General features: G+C 38.1%; 1 protein-coding gene across 1 annotated transcript in view; it reads left to right on the forward strand.

Moving 5' to 3' along the window:
- Positions 1 to 24,776, forward strand: part of CADPS2 (calcium dependent secretion activator 2) — a 313,185-nt gene that overhangs the window by 146,463 nt on the left and 141,946 nt on the right. The window contains 2 exon segments of the mRNA XM_040549796.1: positions 4,745 to 4,856; positions 15,468 to 15,607. Of these exon segments, the coding sequence (XP_040405730.1) occupies positions 4,745 to 4,856; positions 15,468 to 15,607 (252 nt within the window).

The following is a 24,776-nucleotide window of genomic DNA, read 5'->3' on the forward strand; positions in this document are numbered from 1 at the left end:
AGCCTGAAGAGGTAGGATTTTTTTTAGCCTTAAAGTTGGTGGTTTTTAGAAGTCTAAAATACTGTGCATGTGCTGCAGCTGACAATGCAGTGGGACACTGCAGCATTTAGTGCTGAAATTATTGCATCTTCTGGATATTTTTCTAGCAAGATTTAAAAACAAAACAAAAACAAAGAGCAGACAATAATGGGAATGTTTGTAACTTAATATGAATACCAAATGAGATCCACACTGGCACTGTTTGACAAAAGTTTTGTCAGACACTTCCCATGTTGTCACATCTAGCCCCAAAATCATGCACATTAGCAAAACTCATTGGACAGATGGCTTCTCTGAATCTGTGAAAGTGGCTAATTTGCTGTTACCATCACTTACTCATATTTGGTAGTAAAAGTATATGCTAGTATAAGTATAAAAACATTATATTTTTCTATTACATTAAGAATAATTTAAAAAATTATTAAATATGTACTTCTTGTTAGAAATAACAATTTCAGAAATTAGGTGGATTAATTTGCCTGTACTTCTTATCACTCTTCTACAGTTCAGCATCTGCATAATTGAGCAAGCTTTAAAGAAGTGACCTGCAAAATAATTTGTCTCAAATTACATCAAAACGGCACATTCAATTTCCGTCTTTTCTGTTTTCACAGAAAGCCAGGTTGGAACATACAGGCTTACCTTCTCCTCTGTATGAAAATTTAAGTCAACTGCAAGATTTATTTTCTTACAGGAAATGTTTTGTTGTTGTTGCAATTGAAAAGTAAAATACAAAGAAAAGAGCTTTTCTTCGTTCCGTGCTCAAATTCTGAGGACACATTTTTGATTCTTATTGAAAAAGTTTTAAAAGTATTCAATTAAACAACTGATAAGTTATTCAGTCATACAAATTACAGTGTCCTTCTCCAGGAAGATATCAGGGTGCAACCCTTACCTTAAAAGAAAAATAACTATTTACCTGCCTGTACCTTATGGCTTGGCTTTTAAAGGAAATGTTCCACAACACCAACTCCAATGAGATGAAGGAGAAGTGAGAACAGGAAAATTTAATGTTTCAAAAGTTATCAATAAACGTATTTGATAGAATCCAAATGTGTTTTGGAAGAAAAATGTTAAATTTTTGAGAAACCAAGTGGATATAGTTATATTAGCACATAGGATCTATGAATTGAAATCAGAAATTTCAGTAATGGTGATCAAGATTCAGATCAAGGTAATTACTGTTTAGATATTAATTCCATGAATAATTAGGAACTAATAACTCCTAACCCATTCTTCACCATAAAAGTTAACAGCTCCCTTTACAGATATATAGTTATGGAATAAATAGCCAAAAATATGGAAAAAGTTGAAAGAATTTTACAATAGAAATTTCAAGTCATTCAGTATATTCGTATTTATTGTCTTGGAAGGCTATATTTATGATCTTGGTGTTATGTAGTATTGAAGCAATTTACCTGCACAGTTCTTAGTCATGGATAATGATAGGACAGTAGCTTCTCAGTAGTTACTGTTTGCAAATACATGATAGGGTAATTTTAAGATGGTCTGTACACTGAAAATCTGATAGCTCTTTTTAGCCTTTCAGGTATAGAAGCTGAAAGCGTGATATTCTATTTTAACGGAACTTGGTTAAAAGGAAGTACTTAATAAAGAGTAAAAATAAATTGATAGCATGATGAGCTATCATAAAAGAAAATAAGCAGGGGGGAAAAAAAGTTGAAAGCCGTCAAATCTTGAGCACCAGTGTTAATTGATTTCAGAACAGTTAAGTGTATTGCAAAATAGGCTAGCTTATGTAGGCAGACATATTTTACTCCCTCCATCCCTTATTTTGGATCACCATTAGTAAATGTTGAGTACCTCATATCTTGCTATATTCATGGCACAAACCTTACAGCAGTATTTTATTTTTATCAAGACAAAAGTTTATTAGTGGATGCCGGTGATGCAAAATACAGATCACCTAGACAGCAAGGCCATTCTTATTACTGTGTTTCATTCTATATTGACAAAACAGAAAAATGCAAATTGTGAACTGTTATTTCAAGCAGTGTTTATGTGAGCTAGCCTGCAGATGGGGTTTTAATATTTTACGTCTTGCTTACACTATAGTGTCTGTCTTCTGCTTCATGCTGCATCAATGACTGATGCATTAATAACATGCATAGTAACATAATGTCCTTTTTGATGTACAGCATGCAGATAGAGCAGTTTCTTTTTGGACTATTGAATCTCGTATACCCATTCTTATTCTTGGAAGAAGCAGACTAAAATGTTACCACTTGTATTTTGGGTGCTTTCTCCCAAGTTCTGATTTCAAATGATATGAAAAAGGATACTTGTGCAAAGCTCCAACCAAACAGTGCTTGGGTTCTTGTAATCCACAGGGAATCATAAGGGAGATGAGCTATGAGCCTTGTATAAGTTTGCCGTGATATTGGCAGCTGAGATGTATATCACATCCCTACAAGTTAAAAAGCTAAAGAACGCAATCTTGGAATTGCCTTTTCCAATGGAATATAGTGCTAGTTCTTGAGGAATGCTGTTCAAGTCTAGGCAGTAGAAGTCTGTGACCACCTGCTTTATCAGGTAATTCACTTCAGGTAATTCACATGATCATAAGAGGCTATAAGACTTAGCTGAAGTCTTGATCAGCAAAGAGCATGGAGATTAGTGCATGGAATATTTCCACCATGAACACTAAGCTTTGGGAATTGATACAGACCGTTGCTTTTCAGGCAAGGACTTTCATTCCCTCCTGTAGATGGAAAAAGGTGTGGGAGGATGTCAGTCAAAGACAGTGATCATATCTCATGTTAAAGATGATGATTCGTCTGATTTCTTTACTTCTGTCTGTGAGTTAATAGTAGCACTAGATCTTTGTAGAGAAGCTTTTGTTTTTGTTTTGTTTTGTTTTGAATAGGAAAGAATTTTTCCTAATTATTTGAGTGGTCCTATCCTTTGTAATGTGCACAGTTCCAGGCTTCTCGGAGCTCAGAAACAAATACATCCTGGTGCCCCCTCTCTTGAGAGTGCAGCTAACAACGTGTTTAGATCGTGTTTGAGATTGCAATGCAGTATTCTTCCGGGGTAGTGGGATCTGAGGGGAGACTGAAGATAAGAGAATTGCATCTTTTATGAAAGTGCTTTCTCCTTGGAAATCTCATTTCTGTATTGTGACAAAACCTAACCCCTGGGACTGCCTCTGGGAAGAGCAGCAATGCTAGGCATTATCTTGTCCTGCCAGTACAGCATCTATCATCAATCACAAAACAGGTTTTCTCCGAGGAAGGTAATTTCTTGACAGAGTCCCTGTTTCAATTTTTCAATTAGTGCCTTGGCTGAGACTAATGCTACATCCACCACAGACACAGGGACACAGAGAGAGAGCATCTGTCTAACCCAGGCAAAGCCAAGACAGAATAGAACAGAGATTTGGTAAACTTTCAGCGAACCTCACGTCTGTAGTTCAGCCACCTGTTCAGCTACACTGCTTTATGCAGAACCACCACTTTCTTAAGACTTTTTGGTTTCTGTTATATATTACTTTCTAGATTTTGTCTTGAAATCTGTAATTCATGTTAGTTGAAAGATTCTCTTTTTCCTATTAAGATCCCTTTTGCAGAGGGATCATACAGCTGTATGTTCATTTTCCAGAATGGAAAGACCATGTAAATTATTCTTGAAAGTAAAATTAAAATATCATTTTTTGTAAATGAGGTCTTCTCAGGTTTTAGCTTGTGTGATTTTATAGAGTATACTCTTACAGTCACCTATTTTCTTTATTTCATCAGTTTCTGGTGATCACAATAACTTAAGTAGTGGAAAAACAAATGAAGAGAAACTGAAACTGTGCTTACTTTTTGCATTTTGTTTGTGTCTACTAGCGTAATCAAAATCAGTATGATCAATGCAATGAGTGCCATGCAACTCTTTAGGAAAATGGAACACCTTCTTGGAGGAAGTTGCAATCTAATTAGTATACCTTTCTTTTTTTTGGTACACCTGGCACACAGAGAGGGGAAAGCACTGACAAACCAACTGAGATTAAAGTTTTCCAGCTAGAAGTTTGTCTACCTAATGTAGCTTCTCCAAAAACAGGAAGTCTTGTGGCAGCAATTATTTTGCAGTTAAAGCCACTCTGATGACTATGAAACATTTTTTCCAGCTTTTACATTTGTGTTTACATTTTTCCCCCCTACATTCCTGTACTAAACTGTAACATCTCGTGAAACATAAGGTTTTTCAAGTCTTACTTTTTGCATATCCATTCATCTAAAGATAAGCATATATGTGGCGTGTTTTTTTTTATTTAGAATCAAGATCTGATGCTTTGCTGAATGAGTGATTTGTATACACAATATACTGAACATAATATATTTAGTAGAAAAACTTTTTTCTTGCTTGCTTGCTTGATTCTATTTTCCCCTGTGATGATATAATTTCAGTTCTTTGGGTGAGTTTTGCCATTAGCAATTTTATGACTGATTTTTGATGACAATTGTCATACAGAAAAACCCTGATTTGTCTTATCACAAAGAAAAGCCAATTCCATGTAAATATTTAATCTTGGATGTTCAAGAATGTACCTTTTCTCTCTCTTTCCTGCCCCCTTCTCCAGAAGTTCGGAAATTATGTTCTAGGAGTGCATTAGTGTGTGTTCTGTTCAAAAGACTACAGTCCTTTCACTGTAAAGTATTTCCACTGCCCCATTTAAATTCTGTTCTTTTATTTATTGCAGATGGGGAACTCAAGGAGATTTTACCACTACTCACCCTCGGCCTGTTGTCAAAGTAAAACTCTTTACAGAAAGCACTGGGGTTCTGGCACTTGAAGATAAAGAACTAGGAAGAGTGAGTATTATGTGTAGAAATGAGAAATATGTGAGAAATTATGTGTAAAAATGTGAACATTGACAAAGTATACCATAAATGGTGTAAGGGATTTGGTACAGCACTTGCTGTGCTGCAGCTCTACCACACAGTGTTTTACTCTTTTAAGGATGACTACTCTCAGTGTTCAAAACCTGGTATGTTGACTTGAATTGCTTTTCAGAAATGTGCACTGTAGATCTGTTGTGTTTTTCTTTGCCTTGTTTCAAACCTTTCTTAAAAAGTTCCTTGGTGACGTATCACTGCTTTAGTTATTCAATAAGAACTGAAGAGGGGGGAAGCAGACTTGGCATGTAACACACATAACAAATAACTGGAGAAAGGGAAGCAAGGACTGAACTGGTGGAACAATGTAAGGGGAGAAGGAGTGACGGAGATAATGTTGGATTAAAATAAGAGTTCTCACTCTTGTACTGTTTTAGCTTCCCTTTTCCCATTTGCCCTATCTTGACAGGATCATTTATCCTTTTTAGACCAAAATCAGATGTTAGAGAACGATGTATCATATAAAGAGAAGGATTTGGTGAAAGAGGTAGATAGGATCCACAAATCTTGCCTCCATCTCCTTTTGAAAATCTCCCCTGACATGTCACGAATAGAGGGAGGATAGCTCACTTTTTAACGCTCAATTTTGTATTCAGGGTCATGGCTGTTTCTCATTCAAGCGAGGAAGGCTTGTTAGGAAGAGCAGGGCTCTTCCCCACTTGGCGTCCTCCTACCACAGGCAGCTGCTTAAGAATCGCTTCTCCCACACATTCTTTCACATTCCTGTACCCTTTGTAAGGTCAGAGCTGTATCCTCGGTATTACCTTTTCTTGCCTCTTCTTATGTCTTTCTGAGATGTATGCAAGGTCGCTTGGTGAAGGACCTTGCAGCTGAGCAGTTCAGGATCAGTGGTATTTGGACTGGGAGCAATGAAAAGAGATGGGGAGAGGATGCTGAAAGTAGTGCACAGTGCTGTTAAACACAGAGAAGTTCCTTCTCTGTCCCTGCTTGCTCAGTCCTTTCAAAGAAGCAAAAGAAAAGTCAGTGCAAAAGTGCAAGGCAGTGAGGAAGGAAATATATGGCTGTTGTGAACTGTGGCCAGTACAATCATTGCCAAGGAGGAGAAGACGAGAAGCATTAACAAAATAAGGGGCTAAGAAGAACCAGGAGTATTAACTGGAGCCTGTTGCTCTGCAGTGTTAAATAGTCAAAGTTCAGGTATAGGCCTTGGTCTGCTCTATTAGATTGCAGCATTTCTGGAACAGGAAGTTAAAATGGTTTTAAAAGATTTTAAAGAATTGAAACATTTCAAATGTAAAATGTTGAATATAGACTTCACCTTAACTGTCTCTTATGGCCCCAGCTGATTTGCATTTTTTCCCTGTCTCTTCTCACTCCTGCCCTTCTGACACAGCTGGATTTTTCAGCTGTTCAAACCATTTTAAAGAAGATAATAACTCTCTTTTCTTGGTGGTGGGTGGTAAAGGGAGAAAGAATGAAAAAATAGGTAATTGAGAGGGGCTAGAGCTGAGCGTACCACTCTGGTTTTGGAGTCTGATCCAACTTTCCTGGACACAAAGCAAGACATGTAAATGGTGAGTGAGAAAAAAGTAATCTTCTGTTTCTCGCTTATTCTTACTCTGCTGTTGTTTTTTGACACAAAGTCTGCCTGCTTTTAGCAGGTGCTCTGAGGTTTGGCAGTTTGTACCAGAATTAGGCAATTAAAATCATTGCCTTTAGGTGTTTTTTTTGTTCCTTGTCACAAAGGACAGAGGCCATCACCTTTTATTCACCTGCATTAAAGCTTGTGCTTAGATTGGGCATGGCAGACAGAAGTACCTCAGAGATTCTTACATACTAATTTTACATTTTATAATCCATTTCTGATATCTGTAAAATGTTCAGCCTCCATCCTTGACTCAAAAATGCCTTCTGAAGTATTTTATTCACACTTAGACAGGCGTGGAGACAATGTTGTGCGTGCCAGCACACTGCTGTCCTCTGTAGCATTAAGATGCTGTGTGCGTTTACACAATCCACAGACATAAGTTGTCTGCTTTCTCCTTCCAGTTATATATATGCTTTTCCTCATATACATCTGCAGCTTTGCCAAGGTACTCCTGAGTGATTCTGCAAGTCAGTAAGAGACAAACCTCCCTCAGTAACCTTATGTACAGTCCATATGTGGTCCCTAGCAGTAGAAGAGAACATGAGAGAGGGCACGTTGGTCATGGTAGACATTGGGCCTGTTGGGCCTGTTTGGTTGTCTGTCTGTCCTCCTGCTCCTCCCAGGCATTGCTGACAGACACCTTCTGCCTGCTGGTGGTAGATGTGTCCAACCAAGAGAAGAGGCAATCTGCCAGCTTAGGCTTGTGATTCAACCAGAGTATTTGACAGTGTTGGTGGGTAGCTTCAGGGGAAGATTGGGAGAATATTTGACAGGTTTTTGACAAAATAATTTTAAGGTAGTTTGTACCCTCATGATATACATCTAAGCTTTCAAGGGCGTATTTTGTTATCACTGTCTTCATTTTCAGGTTTGAGAGATTTAAATTCAGGCAACCTTAGAAAAGATGCCAGATCCCCCTGGATAACCTAATTCTGCTAAGAAAGTTTGTTAACTTCATGGCTGGTCAATACACTGCAGGGACTTCCTGGAGTACAGCTAGGTTAGTTATGCTCAGAAAAGGCCTGAAGATACTTTCACTGGTATTTTTTCTGTAATTAAAAATTCATCTCAAACTTGCCATTTCTGAGGTAGGCTTGCTGTGGACATAAGTTCTCATCTGTCACGTACTTTCTTCAAAACATGTGTCTTGACCTGATACTGCTTTTCTGGATTAACGAAGTTTGCATTTCCCACACCCTGAGGTTATTGTTGAAGGTTTTCTTCTGTTTAATCTATAATTAGAAATAGAAGCTACATGATTTGAATTTTGAGCTTCCATCAGGCACAAAAGGTTTGTTCTGGCACCAACAGATCAGCTTATTATGCAGGTAGATATCAGGTGCAAAATGTGGAGCCAGCAATGGATTTTCACAGAGCTGCAGAGAAGTTTTTCCCGTGCTCTGCTACAGGTTACAGCAGTCTCTAACACTCATTAACTCCAGATGTAGGCCCTGATCTCAGTGTGACAGCTCCTCAGTTTGAGGAGGCACTGCTGATTTCCAGAGGTACCTAGTTGGTGTTGGAGTGGGAGGGAAGCAGGCTTATGCTTTTAGTGAAGTGGGGAGCCCATACTTACAGCTTTATCCTCAGAAAAAGTACAAAATATAGATATCTAGAATATAAATACTAGTGGCTGCTCAGCATCTGCTGCAGAAATCACCAGATGAGCACAAAGTGATAGGAATTTTTACCTGTATTCCACATCTTCGCCTTTCAAGGTATTTAAGATGTCCTTAACCAACAGGAGGTAGTACTTATTATGGCACTTGTCTGACATTACTCTCTTCCTCTAAAAAATAAAATAAATCCATTTGTGAATGCCGAGAGCAGATTTTGCTTGTTAGGGGATATTTTTCTTGCTCCCTGCTGACCACTTTCAGTATCTTTAAATAAAAAGGAAAAGTTTAACCTTTATTCTCTGTTCTACAGAAACTGGAGTATAGGTGGATAAGTTCAGTTTTCTGCTGAAACGAACAAGTGGAGAAACATGCTGAACAGGAGAGGAAGGGGTGTTATTTGGATTTGAGTTTGACAGAACACGAGCTTCTGGAGTCACGGTCTGTGTCTGTGATTGTACAGACCTCAGCATCCAGCGTGCCAATGAATTTAACTTCTAGAAAGTGAGGCAGGTTGTGTCTCTGAGGCTAAGTTTGTTCTAATTGTGAAATGTTCAAAACTTTAATCAAGTATCTTTGAAATGCGTGTCCTGTTTTTAGGTGACGCTGATCTGGCTGCTTCAATAGTTACGTATACAGATACAAAAGGCAGAATTGCTAGAAATGTTTGCATTTGTATGTGCAACAGCTGAGGAAACATGAAGAAGCAGAGTTTGGAGTAAATACTTCTGAAAAATCAGCCCGGTGGTTTTTGAAACTCAGGGATCTGACACCACTTTTCCTTGTTCAGTACTTTGTGTATGAAGATGTTCAAACCTAGTAATTCAAAGTGACAGCCATTGTGCTTGCTTAGCACACATGTGAATACAATGTGAGAACAGCAGGTGGTGTTTGATTACTGGTACTTTCTGAATATAAGAATATTTCAATCTCCTTTCTCTGACTATTCAATTAAAAGCGAACTATTGTCTCCCAACCTGCTTGTCACAGTCAGCTGCAGCCAGCAATAATTAGCTTTGCAGTTACATGGTTGTTTTTTGTTTTGTTTTGTTTTGTTTTGTTGGTACTGTTCTTCTTGATTTGATTTAAAGACATTATGAAATAGCTTGCTGGTTAGGTACCCATACTTGCATGACTGCCTAGTCTCTGAACACTGACTGCACTGGGCTTGTTGTTTATCTTCTGTGCTGTGTCTGAAGGCCCTCTGAGCAGCGACAGTTTCATATTGTGAATACATTAATTTAAAGCCTGCCATCATGGGAAATACATTTCTCCATCACATTTAGAAACGACTGAGATTTTGCAGGTCTGTATTTAAGTTCGGAAAATGATACTGGATTGCTTCCTCCACCCCCCTTTTCTCTTGTTCCCCAAGAAGTCTGCCTGTCAGCACCGCATTATGTCTGGCTCCGTGTCGTCGTTCCCATGCTAACAGTGTTTTTCTCAGTAGCTCCTCTGTGAGTGCCTCTCAGAAATTCTCAAGCTGTTTTTCATTCAGGCATGCTCTCTCTTAGGTTTGGGGAAGGGGCTGCTTGGGAAGATCTGTTCAGGTAAGTATTCAGATGGTAGCAATCAATATCCATTGAATGTATAAATTGCAAAGTCTTCTTTCACTATGCACCTGTTCAGCTTTTCTCTTTAATTTTTGTTTCTCTTTAGCCACCTGTTACCCGAAGCCTTGTCTGAGTGCTTCAGCTGTAATACAATCGTAGCTGAAAAGCAAGAGATCTCTCAATAGATGAGATCATGGAGCTGGCATAAAATCCCCAAAAGCTCCCTTGCTGATCAAGATCTTATTAACCCTTAATTTTTAAGGGGAGTCACTTTTAAGAGAGTCATCTCCTTATTCCACTTCTACCTCCAGTCTTGTCTCTCTTCTCGAGCTGGTTGTTCTTCACTGTCCTGGTGGCAGCAACTCATGACTTCACACTCAGAAGCATAAAGGACTTGAGTGCAGTGCTGTGTTTTGTAGCCTGCTGGTGGGACACTGAAGGGAACTTCACTTCTTTTCACACTGACAGCAACTTCTGGCTTGCTGACATCAACCTGTATGTGGGCAAGGGGCTGATGTAGCTGGGAATAGCTCCAAACTATCAAGTTGTGAGGGAAGGTGGCTTGAGAAGGGTTAGTAAACTCTATCAGAAGCAAAAGTTCTGTTAAAAGCAGGGGAGTGTCCCCTAAATAGGGATATGGCCGGAATTGCACAAAAAACGTAACATTAAAGGGTCTCTAAACTACTTTTAGTCATGTTTCCTGCCCCAGACCAGCTTTATTAATTTTTGGTCTGCAACACTATTTTCAGATCAGTCAATCAGACTGTTTAACTAAGGAACTTTCCTATGATCTTTGCTCAGACAATGACTGGCAGCACAAATTTGTATGTGCCAAATAATAATGGGTGATTATTTCATAACATAAAATTTGCCTGTCCTCTCTGCTTGCACTGGCATCATTTATCTTTTCAAATCACTGCATTTTAAAACACAAAAGAAAAAGCCTTCCACAGAATGAATTATTAGTCCTGTTGCATGATGAAAGCTTCAATACAGTTGAGGGAGCATATCATCTTATGTGCAGGGTACTTAGTGTTTTACATTGTTTTAAATAAGCACAAATTGCTGCAGAAGTGTCTTGGATAGAGCATGGGAGTTGGAGAACTTGGTTTCTCCAGTTCATCCTGGGGCTTTTTGCATAAGTCTGTGTGTATTACTTATTCTGAACAGAGCTGGCAGTCCTGCTTATGATTAAGGGCATGTGTCATAAGATTCAGTTTTCAATTGCTTGTAACTTAGCCAGACTTCAGCTGTTCAGGCTGAAGTTTTTCATCCCAGGTATGGAATAAAATAAAATGTGCTTTTGGTCAATGACAAAAAGCAATAATTTGTAGTGCTCTTTGTACTCTGGAAGAACAAATGAGGCATGGGGAATTGTTTTGTCCCTTAAACTCTTCTGTCTTTCCCACTGGGGACTATATAGTTTGAAGAAAGAAGGGCAAGAAGCTGTTCAGGGAGCATTGTGGGCCTGGGTGCCTGGAGCAGCACGGGCTCCCTGGAGCAGGTGGCGGAGCAGGTCCTTGAAGCCAGGGAGCAGGGCAGGATGGGGACATGGTGGGCATTGGCGACCTCTCTGGGGACAGGAATGAGCTGAGGGTTTGGTCTGTTTTTTGAAGATGTCACAGGCTGTGTTATGAAGAGGCTGTTACTGGGCTGCACCTTTATTTTCTTTAAGGCCAACTGGTGTGAGGTGTACTGAAGGTGAGAGGGGAATTTTCTTGGTTTGTTTTTGTCATAGCATATCAGCTGTCATCTGCCAGTCATCCAGGGCATTATGGAGTAGCTACTTCTTTACTTTCATCTCTTTGCTTGTGCGGGGATCCAAAACTCAGTGTAGTCTGCTCAGACTTACTCCAGTTATCAAGGTCTGATGCCCAAGGCCTGAGATCTCAAAATGTGTCTTAGACCACCCCCGACTTGTTAAATCTTTCTTAGCTTGAATACTTGGGTTAGAAGGGCAGGTAACTCCAGCACTTGGGATCAGCTCCTGAATATTGGGAGGGGAAGGGCGGGATGGAAAAGGGGAGCAGCCGAGATGCAAGGACATGAATTGGCTGAAACTGAACTGAGCTGTGTGTGTGGCTTGGGGGAAAAGGAGAGATTATCCTGACTCTTGATTTTTCTCAAGTGTGTTTCCAGCTTGCTGCTCAGCTGGCCTCTTAGTTTTGTTGGTCCCCTTTGAAGGCTGTATTATCTTTTGACAGCATGACAGCTGCGACCAGGGATGGTTAGCTCGAGAGCCTTATCTTAACTGTAAGAATACTGATGTTTTCTGTGTAGCGCTTTTGACTCTGAACCTTCTGCTTGTTTATCTGCTCTGAGAAAGCAAGATTGTCACAAGTTCAGTTTGTTTCAGCTTTCAGGGTATTTTGCACAGCTCACCCCTTCTTTCAAAGCTTTTTTTTAAAGGAGGATATGATCAATGTGCCAAAGAGAGAGGAGAGTTAAGAGCTGTTCAGCTGGATTAACTCTTTGGCTCAGGTGCACTTCAAATAACTTCTTGTATTGTGATCCTGCTGGGGACTTAAATACGCAGCTGAATTACAGTAAATGATGATTAGTTAAGTCCTGGAGTGATATTAGCTGAATATATTTCAACCTGTGATACTTCAGGTCCAGGTGAGAAACTCTGCATCAGCCATTTACAATAGAGAAACAGTGTTTTGAGAACCTTCCCTTGCACAAATATGTAAGTGTGCTGCTCTATAACATTTAAGATTTCTGTATTTATTTCACATCCAGATGAGAAGGGGCATTGCCACTTCATCAGTTACCAGACCACAGCTGTGTATTTTTAATGATCAGGAGATGATTGGATTTACTGCTTTATCTCAACTCTTAGTGTTGTGATACTGTTAAATTGCCTTTAATCGGCTGACACAATGCAATGCACAGCAGCTATGTTTACTGTGTAGTAGTATTCTGGTCATAAATAGCACATTATGCATTTTAGTGCACATTACCTGTTAGGTTACTTATTTTTAAAAAGTCCTAGAATAACAACTTGTAGTTTCCTGTGCTGCTGCTGAGTAATCTACAGTGAGGATGTTCACAGGTGTAGAAACAATAAAATAACAACGTGAAACAAAATAAAAATTAATTCAGAAATATATGATGTAGTAGGGATTTTATAAAACTTTCAGAAGTATCAGGCATAGTGAAAGAGTATTCTGTAGGTGAGTTTTGTGTCCTCCAGAGAAGAGCTATGAGTTGATACCATTTTATTTTCTTATAAGTAGACTATACACGTAGAGCTACATCTGTAAGATTAAAATCCAATAAACAGTGCTGAAAGTACATCTGAGACAAACAGTCTGGACAAACAGTCTGGAAAGTTTCTCAGTGGGCAATGGAAATAACATTGCATTGCATCACTGTGGAGAAGATGCTTTTAATCCAAATTTCAGCAACTTTTCCTGTCTTGAGAAGCTTACACAGTGTTTTGGTTTCAGTGATTTCAGCGGAGCTCACAATTTGTGCCACTCAATACGATGCACAGTGGTTAGGATTTGCCCTTACAGAAATATTAGGCTTAAGTTTACTGCGAAGATGGTTAATACCTACAGAATACTCTGTGTGCATGTGTAAATGGGTGTTTTTGTACAATGATAAAAATGTTTGATGATAAAGTTCTTGAAATACAGTTTGTAGACTCTAGTCTTTTTAGCTCTTGTTGTTTAAGGCTGGAAGGAATGGCAAAGTTTAATACAAACACAACACAGTGTATATCTAAGTATTCTGCCAGATACTTACTCATTGTAAGAGGTTTGAAAACAAAGCTCCAAAATACTTCTTTAAAAATTCAGAAAAGGAATTGTCAGTACTGAAGTTATGAATTAATTATACACTTGTCAGCTTATATTTTCATCAGCATTCTAAAAAATCAAAAAGTTGACAGGAGAAAGATGTCACTTGAGATGCATGAGCGGTAATAAGCTGTTACAGGAGAATAGTAACTACAGCCTGTAGAAAAGAAAAAATTCATGGCATCACCTACAGTCCTATATGAATGCCAAGTGATTAAATGCAAGGAATGAGTAATAATTCTGTTTATATAATCTTGTATTTAAAAAGGTAAACAAGCTAAAAGTTGTTTCTGTTTGAGGCTTCAGAACTCAAAGGTTGCCATTCTCATAATGCTCTTCAAGGGACGGCTTTTACTTAGAAGGAAAATGAACGTGCTTCTTGGGAGGGAGGGAGTAAGCTCTGTTATAAATAGTATTTGCTATGCATTTGCAAAAAGAAAAAAAATCACTTTCTGATTTATGACAACGAATATATTGTTTTTTCTTCTATCTCTTTGAAAGGTACTGAGTGTACTCAATAGTTCTGACAGGTTATTTCTCCCACTGCCATAGAAGTTGCACACTTGATTAGGGGTGATGCATCGTATTTTTCTACTTTGCTAGTGCCCCTTATATTATTGGGGTGCAGGAATGTGTTTCTGCAAAGTATGAGGAGCTGAAGGCCTTTGGTTTACATCATCTTTCAGATGATTATATCTGAATGACACTTGTAATATTTTGGGCTTCATAATAACCACTAGATTTATGCTTGCTTGAAGATTCTTACTCAAATCCTTGATTAACATTCCTGATAACAGAGGGGAGAGTATATTGTGTTTTATATATATGACACAAGTACTATGTATAAGAAATTAATTTGGTGGTTAACTTTGTGATTAATTTCAGTTTCCAAAAAATAAAAGATGTGGAGAACACTGCATTTCAGAATTTTGTTATTTTTTTAGATACTGTTTTGTGACAATGGTAATTCAGAACTCACTGAATGTTACAAAAGTCTCCGAAATAATGTGTTTAGACTGTATTAAAGTCGAAATTGATTTAGAAGTTGTATTCATAATAAGAATGAAGGGAAATCATATTTCAGCAACACTTAACTGCTAAACATGTGACTATAGTTGAGGATTTAATTAAGCAGTAATATTGAATTGTACTAGCTATAAATGGATAAGCTTTTTGGATGGTAAATAAATATTTAACAGTTTGTGACCAATAGTAGTCTAAAATCAATGTTTAATGAGTAAAATTATCAGTAAATTTATATTAATGTTTTAGTTAAGTAGTTAAAAATTCTTTTTTTTTCTTTTTGTCTTTCACTGTCAATTTAGCAAAATGTTTGTGTATTGCATGTGAACTGGACATGGTATCTTATATTTATTATAATGCATTTGCAGCAAAGATGCTTTGGGATTAATCTCTGATTTCTGTAATTTTTACTATAATTGTTTTTTATTAATGCTATTGATTCAATAATGGAGTTAGTAAGAAAGAGCATATTTTGGTTTTATTTGCTCAAGCAATGTCACTAGTTAAGTCACTAGGTAACTAGTGCTATAGCATATCGTTTCAATCGCGTGTTCCCAGTAGTGCACTGAGCAATATGAAAGTTTAGGCTCTTGTTTAACTCTATGTGACCATCTTAAGGTGTTAACAGTTGCTCATTGTTTAAAACTGTTAAATCAGAATGAACTAATGCAGGATTTTTTTTTAAAAGTCATAATATGAAGACTTCCATTTCTAATAAATGAGTCAGTTCATTTTGAAAATTCTTCTATTGTATTAGGATTGCATCAAATGGTTTACTAGATTTATGAAACCTTTTTTTTTTAAGTTATCTATCATATTGGAGGAGATGCAACAAGTATCTGAACTGCTCATAAGTTTCTGTTAAAGAGTAGCAGACTTTTTCTGTCAGCTTACTGAAGCGTTTATTTTATGACTTGCAGGTAGTGTTGTATCCAACATCCAACAGCTCAAAGTCACCTGATCTACATAAAATGATAGTCCCCAAAAACAGCCAGGACAGTGACTTGAAAATTAAACTGGCAGTGAGAATGGATAAACCACCTCACATGAAGCACTGTGGGTAAGTATCCATTTTCTGTCTGCCTGTATTTTATTTTTTTGCTTCATTGTGCCTGTATTTAACAGCATATAGATAACAATATAAAGATTGTAAAACAATATAAATCTATACAGCAGTTGCTATGGCATGGAATTGTGTTATATCCTTCTTTTATACATAAAGTTTGAAATAGGAATAACGTCCAATTCAGAAGTTCAGTGGGGTGTAAAGACAGATGATGAGCTGACTAACATGCAAAACTAAAAGTACAGCACCAGTTAGAAACTGGTTTTAAATGTTGTAATTTGTAGCACTTTGGAAAAAACAAATTTAATACTTAGGAAATTAACATTTTTCTATTAACCTCAGTGTGGTGGTATTTGCAACACTGTCTCTCCCTTTCTTCCTCTGTCCACTGTCTGGTGTTTCTCTTGAAAAGCATTTGGGTAAGTGTACCAGTTTAAGGATGTTTTTCTGTCTAAGACTGAAACTATATGCAATAGATTATTTTTAAAAACAGCCCCCTGCCTAACTGCCACCACTATTCCTCATCTCAACTGCAAAAGCAGGCAATGTTGCCTGCAGTAAGCAAGGCTCTGTCTCTTGTTATAAAGCAATCACCAGAGCTCTTTTTCAACTTTCTAACTTGTTCTGAATTCAGTGGAAGTACATTTCAAAAGAGAACTCTTCTAGATGTTAATATATAATTAGCAATGGCTGTACTATTTAGACTTCTTTTTAATCTCTCCCTGTTAATATTCTGCTTGTTGCAGTTGTGAAAATTTCCTATATGTGATACTATCTTTCTTATTCCTTTTTTTTAAAAAAAAAAAAAAAAACTTACATAAGTTTTGGCAAAGCTGTAATTAGGCTGAAATTTCCCATTTACCTACCTCAGCCCTCATTTTGGTTTTGGGAAAAGTAGAACTGATCAGGACTGTAACAATGAGACTTGCTGGCTGCAGCCTGCAGTTGGTAACCAGCAGATTGGGAGGACAGAGAGGGAAACCAGGCATGGAGACAGAGGGGCGGCCCAAACTGTTGTGCTTAGAGATTGGGGCTGGGATGAGAAGACCTAGAAGTAGGGCTGCAAATCCGTGTATAAGGGAAATATGATCATGTTGCAGGAGCGAGCAAGCTGATATGAGTAAGGTGGAAGGAGTGGAGAGGGCTTAGGGAGGAGAGAAAAGTGTTACTCTGTACTAAAATGTGATGCTCTCCTGTCAGTCCCCTCCCTCTTCCCTGCTTGGTAATTGTGACACATACATGTCTGGATTTGGTCCACTAGCATGATTTCAGTCTTCTAGAGCTGTAAGGTATTGGACTAACTGAAGCAGTGAGTGCTGCAGAGATGGCACAGTGCTGCCCATGTTCTTCAGCAGTTTGTCACAAAGCATAGACAGTGCTGGGATACAAGGACTGATTTGTGACTCTCAGTACCCTTAATTCCTTCTACCTGTCTGCAACACATCAGATTTCTTCACAGGGTGTTAAGACAGGCAACCAACTAATGTGAGTGTGGTTCTGCCAGTGAAACAGATTAACCCTTGCTTAATTCAAATACTTCATTGACAGAAACTAATAGGGCAATAATAACTGAAATTAGTATAGCAGTAGCATTTAACAAAGCACTTGTTGAACCACATGAGTAACAAATAGTACACAACAGATTCATTTAACTCGCACTTGACCTGGCATGGTTTTATACTTCATTTTACAGCTACCTCAGGGAGGTTGTGCTCTCATGCATCGCTCCCAACAGGTGACAGGTTGCTGATCCACATGCTGTCCACAGATAAAATTAGGGTATAGCGTGCAGCTTTTTTGACTGGGGTCCAGCAACAGGGATAAGGTTTCAGTGCTTCCTCCCATTGTGCTTCAGGTTTCTCCACAGAGATTGGCTCAGGCAGGGGGTGTTCTTGTGGGGTCTTCAGAGGGTCTTCCTCAGCATCCAGTTTGCTTTTCCGTACTAGTTTATGTCACTAGTCTTGTCTGAACATTACATGGGTTGTCCAATAAAATGTTACTTTCAAGGATTTAACTCAATCATCATTTTCACCTACTGTTTCTGGTTACTTCCTCACACTGCCTTTGGATACTAATCTTCTGGCACAGTTGTTTACTTCTCCGTTTTACTGTAGGGTCACTGCTGTCACTATTCTCCAGGCAAAAACTGGTTTTCATCTTCCCACCAAAAATGCTCAAGGTCAGTCATAGTTTCCCTTCCTTACAGCTATTAGCTATAAAGATTGTTACCTACACATTTGTCTAGCAAAGTCAGGGCACCGAGGGAGAGCTGTATGGTTTCCTCCATCATAAATATATACGAAATTAAATAAAATGTTAATGACGCCTATATTAACCATTGAAAGAGTTGATGAAATATTTTATGACAGCGCTGGAGTTGCAGTGAGAGTGAAGAAGAGGATGTTTATTTGGAGGGAAATAACCAAACTGCTAGAAGAATTATTAAATTCAGGAACCCTTACTGTAAGGAAAAGACCTCACTGAGGCACTGTCTGCTGCCTTCTCTTGACTTCTTCTGTGAGTAAAAGCATTGTACTAAGTGGACATTTGCTATGTTTTCAAGAGAGGTTCCTGTCCGATTCATCACACATTAAATCTATTCATGTTCAGGACTGATTCTTCATTTATCTGAGAAATCCTCATTTATGCAGGGGCTGGAAAACATGCAGCAAATGAAGGAGAGTATTATGGGAGGCAGAGGAATATTTTGTGCTGCAGGTAGCTGAGGAGTGTCTGGAAGAGCTAGTTTTTATCCCTGATTGTGCTAAACGGAGGAACTAGTCTGCCACCTGTAGTAACTGGTGATATGTCCCTCATTTCTTGTGCTCAGTTTGATAATTGGAATGTGATTTCATAGTGGTGCCCAACATTCACAAGGCAGCTGAAATCAGTGGAAACTGGCCTATAAATCTACATATAGATAAAAGTTTTATTAATTCAGTTTAGTTATGAAGTTGTCTTAAACACTTGAAGGTAAATCTTGGAAAGCAACTGGTAGAATGAGCTCAGAGAAGAAGGGAGGCAGCAGCCGCTTCAGTCACACAGGACCAGAGGCTTGCACTCTGCCAGCCAGTGTTGTTGTGGTGCCAGGCTCTGCAGATCTCTGGTGAGCCTGCATGAGGTAGAAAAGCAAATAACTTGATTCTGGCTATAAATTGGTGTTTGCATAACATGCAGTGAAACAGGCCATAGGAGAAAGTAAATTGCGGAAGAGCTGGAAGGCAACTGCTGCTATCCTGAAGAGTGAAAAGTACTGGGACGTTTTTCCTTTTTTCTTTTGTCTTTTTCCTTTTTCCTGTTTGGTATGTAGTCAGATATTTAAGCACAGTGTCATAGTGTACACAAAAAGGGGAAAAATGAAAGGGTGTGTTCAGTCTTATTTCTGGACTTTTGTCATTTGGGCAAGTTGTATTTTAATAACAGGCTTTTAATGTAGTTAGAGTGATTATCCACCTTACATTGTAATTCTTCAGCTTCTTTTTCAGAAACATCTCATGTTTTATCTTTGCCCAATCTTTCAACTAGACAACTTGCATTAACCATGTGGCAGAGTTAACAAGCAAACATAAAAGGTTCCTATTTGTCTCATTGGAGAAAAAGGCAATCTGTTGGCATTAAGTAGTGCCTTCCAGCTGGGAATCTCAAAATGTATTCAAAATTAAATTAAAATCTTACCACACAGCCAATTTCAGAAAGAGGGATCTTATTAGACAAATGCTATATCAAGATTTAAAAAAAAATAAAAAAATAAATTAAATTAAGTTTAAAAAAAAAGGTAATATGAAACCTGTTTGTCAGATATAGGAGCTATGCTTAAATATTTCAGATTCTGCAGGATCAGTAAAACTGACGGGCCCAAACTAATTGTGGGTTTACAATTTTATTTCTTGGAAAAAGTTTCTCCTATTTAAAACTGACTTAATTTATTGACACGGGACATGCTGACAGTCTTCAAAACCTGTCTTGCATTTATGCTTCAAGAATATTCAGTTTTGTAAATTATACTGTCTTGTAATTGGATTGATATTTTAAATTCACAAACAATATTCTGGACTGCAGCACCTTCAGATCATGTTCCTCTTTAAATTTCCATCATAACAAATAATTATATTTCAAATGAAATCACAAACTTGGATTTTTTTTCAATACTAATTGAAACCTTTCTAAGAGCAAGAAATAACAATTCTTATGATTCAACACTATAATGAATCTCAGTTGCAGTTGATTTGTACATCTGCAAAAAAGAGGTATATGCTTAAAAAATAAAGACTACTCATATGCATCTTACTGCATCTTACTATTTATTTCAGATATTTCTTTTAATGCTTGCATGAAAGGCTGTCACCGTATGAAACAACTTGAAGGATACGTAACAATCCTTTTCTAATTAAACCCTGTTGATAGATTAGAAGGGGAAGCATGCACTGGTAGAATATTCTGAGTAATGACAAGGTAAATGTCACTCATTAAGGGGAAATTGTAGAACAGTTCTGAGTATTGGCAATTCATGATACTTCAGATTCCTTTCTCATCATTTGTAATGTATTCTCACAGATTTCAGTAACCTTTCCCTAGTCTAAAATGCAAAGTACATTCAAGAGATTTATCTTCTATATTAATCCAACAACCATACAATAGAAACATTTCTATTCATTTCTTCCACTACAGTCTTGAATCTAAAACAAATCATCAGAAGAAATTAAAAAAAAAAAAGAAGGCCTATAAACTTCCTTTATAAAATGCTAAAATCTTGTTTATTTCTGTCAATCTAGAATAGCAATGTTAGGGAGTGTTTGCTTCAGGGAGGCTGATTTGCCTGTCCTTATCTCATAATTAAATCCGGGTTGAAAACCCAAGAAGGACAGGTTAATCCACTCAAGAGATGTGGGTTGTGGTAAATACCTTCTTCTAATGCATTTTCTTTTGAAGTACATTTGCATATCCATGTGCATTTAAAACATGCATTATTTTTTAAAGTATATGTCAGTTGAGTTGTCTGTTAGCATAGCCTAGTGGTTACTGAAGGGTATTATTCCATTGCCTTCAATCTTGACATAAAAAAGGAATATTGAGATTTTTATCACATAGCTTAATTAAAAAAGATAAGTAAAGTTTAATAATAATATTTAAAAAAGGAGATAAAAAATAATGTAAAATTCTTACAAATTGACCAGCCTAAACAGGATAATATTACAAAGTAGTATTATTTAGTTTTGACTTCCAAAGTAAAACATTTCAGTATATTTCTTTTTTCTGGAACTTTTTCCAAGATTTAAACGGCAAAATTTATCCCTATAAATTCTGCTTTCTGTTGTGACATGTTGCATTTAGAATTGTTCATAGAATCACAAAATGGCTGAGGTTGGAAGGGACCTCTGGAGGCCATCTGGTCCAACCCCCTGCTCAGCTAGGGACACCTACAGCAGGTTGCACAGGACCATGTCCAGGTGGCTTTTGAAGATCTCCAAGGAGGGAGACTCCACAACCTCTCTGGGCAACCTGTGTCAGTGTTCAGTCACCCTCAAGTAAAGAAGTGCTTCTTGATGTTCAGACAAAATCTCCTGTATTTCAGTTTGTGCCTATTGCCACCTGTCCTGTCACTGGGCACCGCTGAAAAGAGCCTGGCTCCATCCTCTTTGCAGCTGCCTTTCAAATATTTATAGAGATTGGTGAGATCCTCCCTGACCCTCCTCTTCTCCAGGCTAAACAGTCCTAGTTCTCTCAGCCTTTTCTCACAGGAGATGCTGCAGTCCCTTCATCATCTTTGTGGCCCTTGGTTGGACCCTCTAGAGTATGTCTGTGTCTCTCTTGTACTGGCTAGGGAGCCAGTAACTGGACACAATACCCCAGGTGTGGCCTCACCAGTGCTGAGTAGAGGGCAAGGATCACCTCCCTTGACCTGATGGCAACACTTTGCCTAATGCAGCCTAGGATACCACTGGCCTTCTTTGCTGCAAGGTCACACTGCTTGCTCATGTTCAACTTGGTGTTCACCAGGACCCCCAGACCCTTTTCTGCCAAGCTGTGTTCCAGCTGGGTGGCCCCCAGCATGTACTGGTGACTGGAGTTGTTCCTACCCAGGTCCAGGACTTCGCACTTCTGCTTGTTGAACTGCGTGAGGTTGTACCTTTGATTTCTTAAACTTTTGTATATGGAATATTGTCCTGGTTTCAGTTAGGACAGAGTTAATTTTCCTCCTAGTAGCTGGCAGGGTGCTATGTTTTGGATTAGAATGAGAAGAGCGCTGATAACATGCTGATGTTTTAATTGTTGTAGAGCAGTGCTTACACCAAGCCAAGGACTTTTCAGCCTCTCTCTGTCCTGCTAGCGAGCAGGCTAGGGATGCAGCAGGAGCTGGGAGGGGACAGACCCAGGACAGCTGACCCAAACTGGCCAAAGGGGTATTCCATACCATCTGACGTCATGCTGAACAATATATAGGGGTGGCTAGCCGGGGTGGAGGGGGGGCCGGCTGCTCGGGGATAGGCTGGGCATCGGTCAACGGGTGGTGAGCAATTGCATTGTGCATCACTTATTTCGTACACATTATTACTATTAATACTATTATTATTATTATTGTTGTTGTTATTCTTTTCCCTGTCTTAATAAACTGTCTTTATCTCAACTCACAGGCTTCGCTTTCCCGTTTCTCTCCCCCATCCCGGAGAGGGAGGGGGGAGGGTGAGCGAACGGCTGTGTGGTGTTTGGCTGCCAGCCGGGCTAAACCACAACATTCTGCAAGAACTTGGTTATCTATGTGCCTTGATTTTCTCTCTCTCTCTCATTTTGAAAGCAATTATTTTATCAACCTTTTTTGAACATACACTCTCCAAAATTGTATGGAATCATTTTGATTTTTTTTCTCTTAAAACTTTTTATTTTTAATTATTATTATTTGTATGGGTGTATTTTAAGGATATAAGGATCACCATGAATTTGCAAACCTTTTAAAAAGTCTTTCCTCTTGTACACCTGGATTGACTGAAATATTCTTAGGAGAGCATTTATAATCAATAAATATAGCCCCTGGTCCCCATATGTGACTGAAATCACACGTATTTTCTGCTGTTGCTGTAGTTTTAGAGCTAAAGAATATCTCTTAGAGTAATGTCCTGGCTAACAGTCTTCCAAGATGCAAAATTAGAGGATAAGTATATTTCCCCTCATTTTTTTATGACACTTTTCACCCACTGATAGAGTTCATTGGAGAGGAAGGCAAGTATAATTATCTCTGTTTTACAGACAAGTGAAATGAAGCACAGGCATGAATAGCGATCACCCAAGGTCACAGGCAATTCAGTGACAGAGCTGAGGATAGCACTGGGGTCTGCTGGCTCCTCTGTTGGTATGGATGTAGTGTGTGACTGTCACCTGGATAAACTGTTGTCATAGCTACTAGCAAGCCTACAAGTCAATTAAAAAGATCTGCATGGACACTGAAGTCAGCCAGAATGAGGATGTTGCCAGCTCTTGTATGCTGTTTGTCCATGGTCACCTAGCAAAGGGCAGGACAGGGAACAGAATTAGCTTTATAATTTCAAGCTGTATCATTTGAAGGCTGATCTGAAGATGAGATCTATTTCAAGTATCATTATTTCAGAAAAATGTGTGAGGTGACCCCAGTAAAATGACTCTATTTCAAGTCTAGGCTACTTTTACAGATAAAGATGTCAAGAATACAGTCACACCTCTTGTAGCAAGTGCTGTATGAGCTCTGTTGCAGATAGACCTTTATGCTGCTTATAGTGAATTTGAAACTGGTTTCAGACCTTTCTCTGAGCCAAAACAAAATATAGCATTTTTTTTCTTAGAACCAGTAGGTATACAGTCGCTTCAATGGGAGAAAAGTTTTAGAAAACTGTATGTATCCAACGTCTTAGAAAATCCTTCCTAATAATTTTTATGATATGGTAATATGTACCATGGATATATTCAATGTTACTATTTTCCATTAGATAAAAACAGTAACTTTCTACACTACTTTTCAACAGTTAGTGAAAATGTTTTTCTCATTAGTGAATATTGTAAATTTTTTTCTCATAAAAGAGAGAGAGACCTGCCTGAGAGGTTCCATTTTTTTTTTCATTTATCAACACAGCATAATTGCATGAATCAAATGTTAAGATAAGTAGATATTTATCAAACTACAGCATTTCTTCATCTACATACATAAACTCTTCTGTATCTCTTTATAACATTTGATTTGTCTTTTAAAGTTTGCGTGCAGCACATCTGTTAGAAACCATAAAGTCAGTATATTAGCACCATCTAGCTTTCTATTTGTTGCTATTACACTTTTGCTTCCAGCTTAAAAGAGGGTGGCAGAGCATTGACTTCAGCTGCTGCTTTGAAGAGTGGGATTCTCGCTGTCCTTTGGCAGAAGGCTTATTTTTCAGGTTGTGAACATAAAGACTGGAGGTATAAGCAAAGTAAAATGGTAGGAACTGTTGAGCTTGTTTGAATTTTACAAATCTATTCATCACATTTGGAATCCTTTCCTCACTATAGCAGCCCCAAATTTAGATAGTTAGGCTATGTCAGAGTAATCCAAGTTCTCTCAAAAATCACTAGATGTGGAGGAATGCCTTGACAGGGTTTTTTATGAATGCTAAGGTATTGGCAGTAGGAAAATTTAAAAAATGGGGGGGAGGGGGAAGGTAAACATGTAGCGGTAAGGTACACCGGAGTCTTCTGTCTATGTATTGCATTTAGAAGTGTAGATTATGTACTAAATTAAAATTAATGAGAAATCATCAGACAACAAAGTTTACAAGAGCAAGAGGCAGGCTTTGATCCTCTTTTTGCTTTTGCCTAATTCAGTTTCTCAAATCTATATTGAGGTCAGACTATAAGTAGCTACCCAAGTGATTTTTATAAGCTAAATCTCTTTATTTTAAGTGAAACTCAAGCTGCTTTGATAGATAGTGAGATCATTTTGCTACAGATAACCAAAAGGTTCAGAGAAATACCATCTTCACTCATAGTGAGATTTCCTACTAGCTATAAATATTGATCTCTAAATAACGTAGTGTCTATGTATATGCTCTTACGAAAAATAATGAAATAAAATCAATATTTTAAGTGAAATATGTTGGAATTTCAATTAATCCCTGTGAGGACTTTTTGTTTGTACCAGGGGTAGTTTAGGGATTCTGACGTCCTT

This window comes from Cygnus olor, chromosome 1 (assembly GCF_009769625.2).
Source record: "Cygnus olor isolate bCygOlo1 chromosome 1, bCygOlo1.pri.v2, whole genome shotgun sequence".
Classification (NCBI taxonomy): Eukaryota; Metazoa; Chordata; class Aves; order Anseriformes; family Anatidae; genus Cygnus; species Cygnus olor.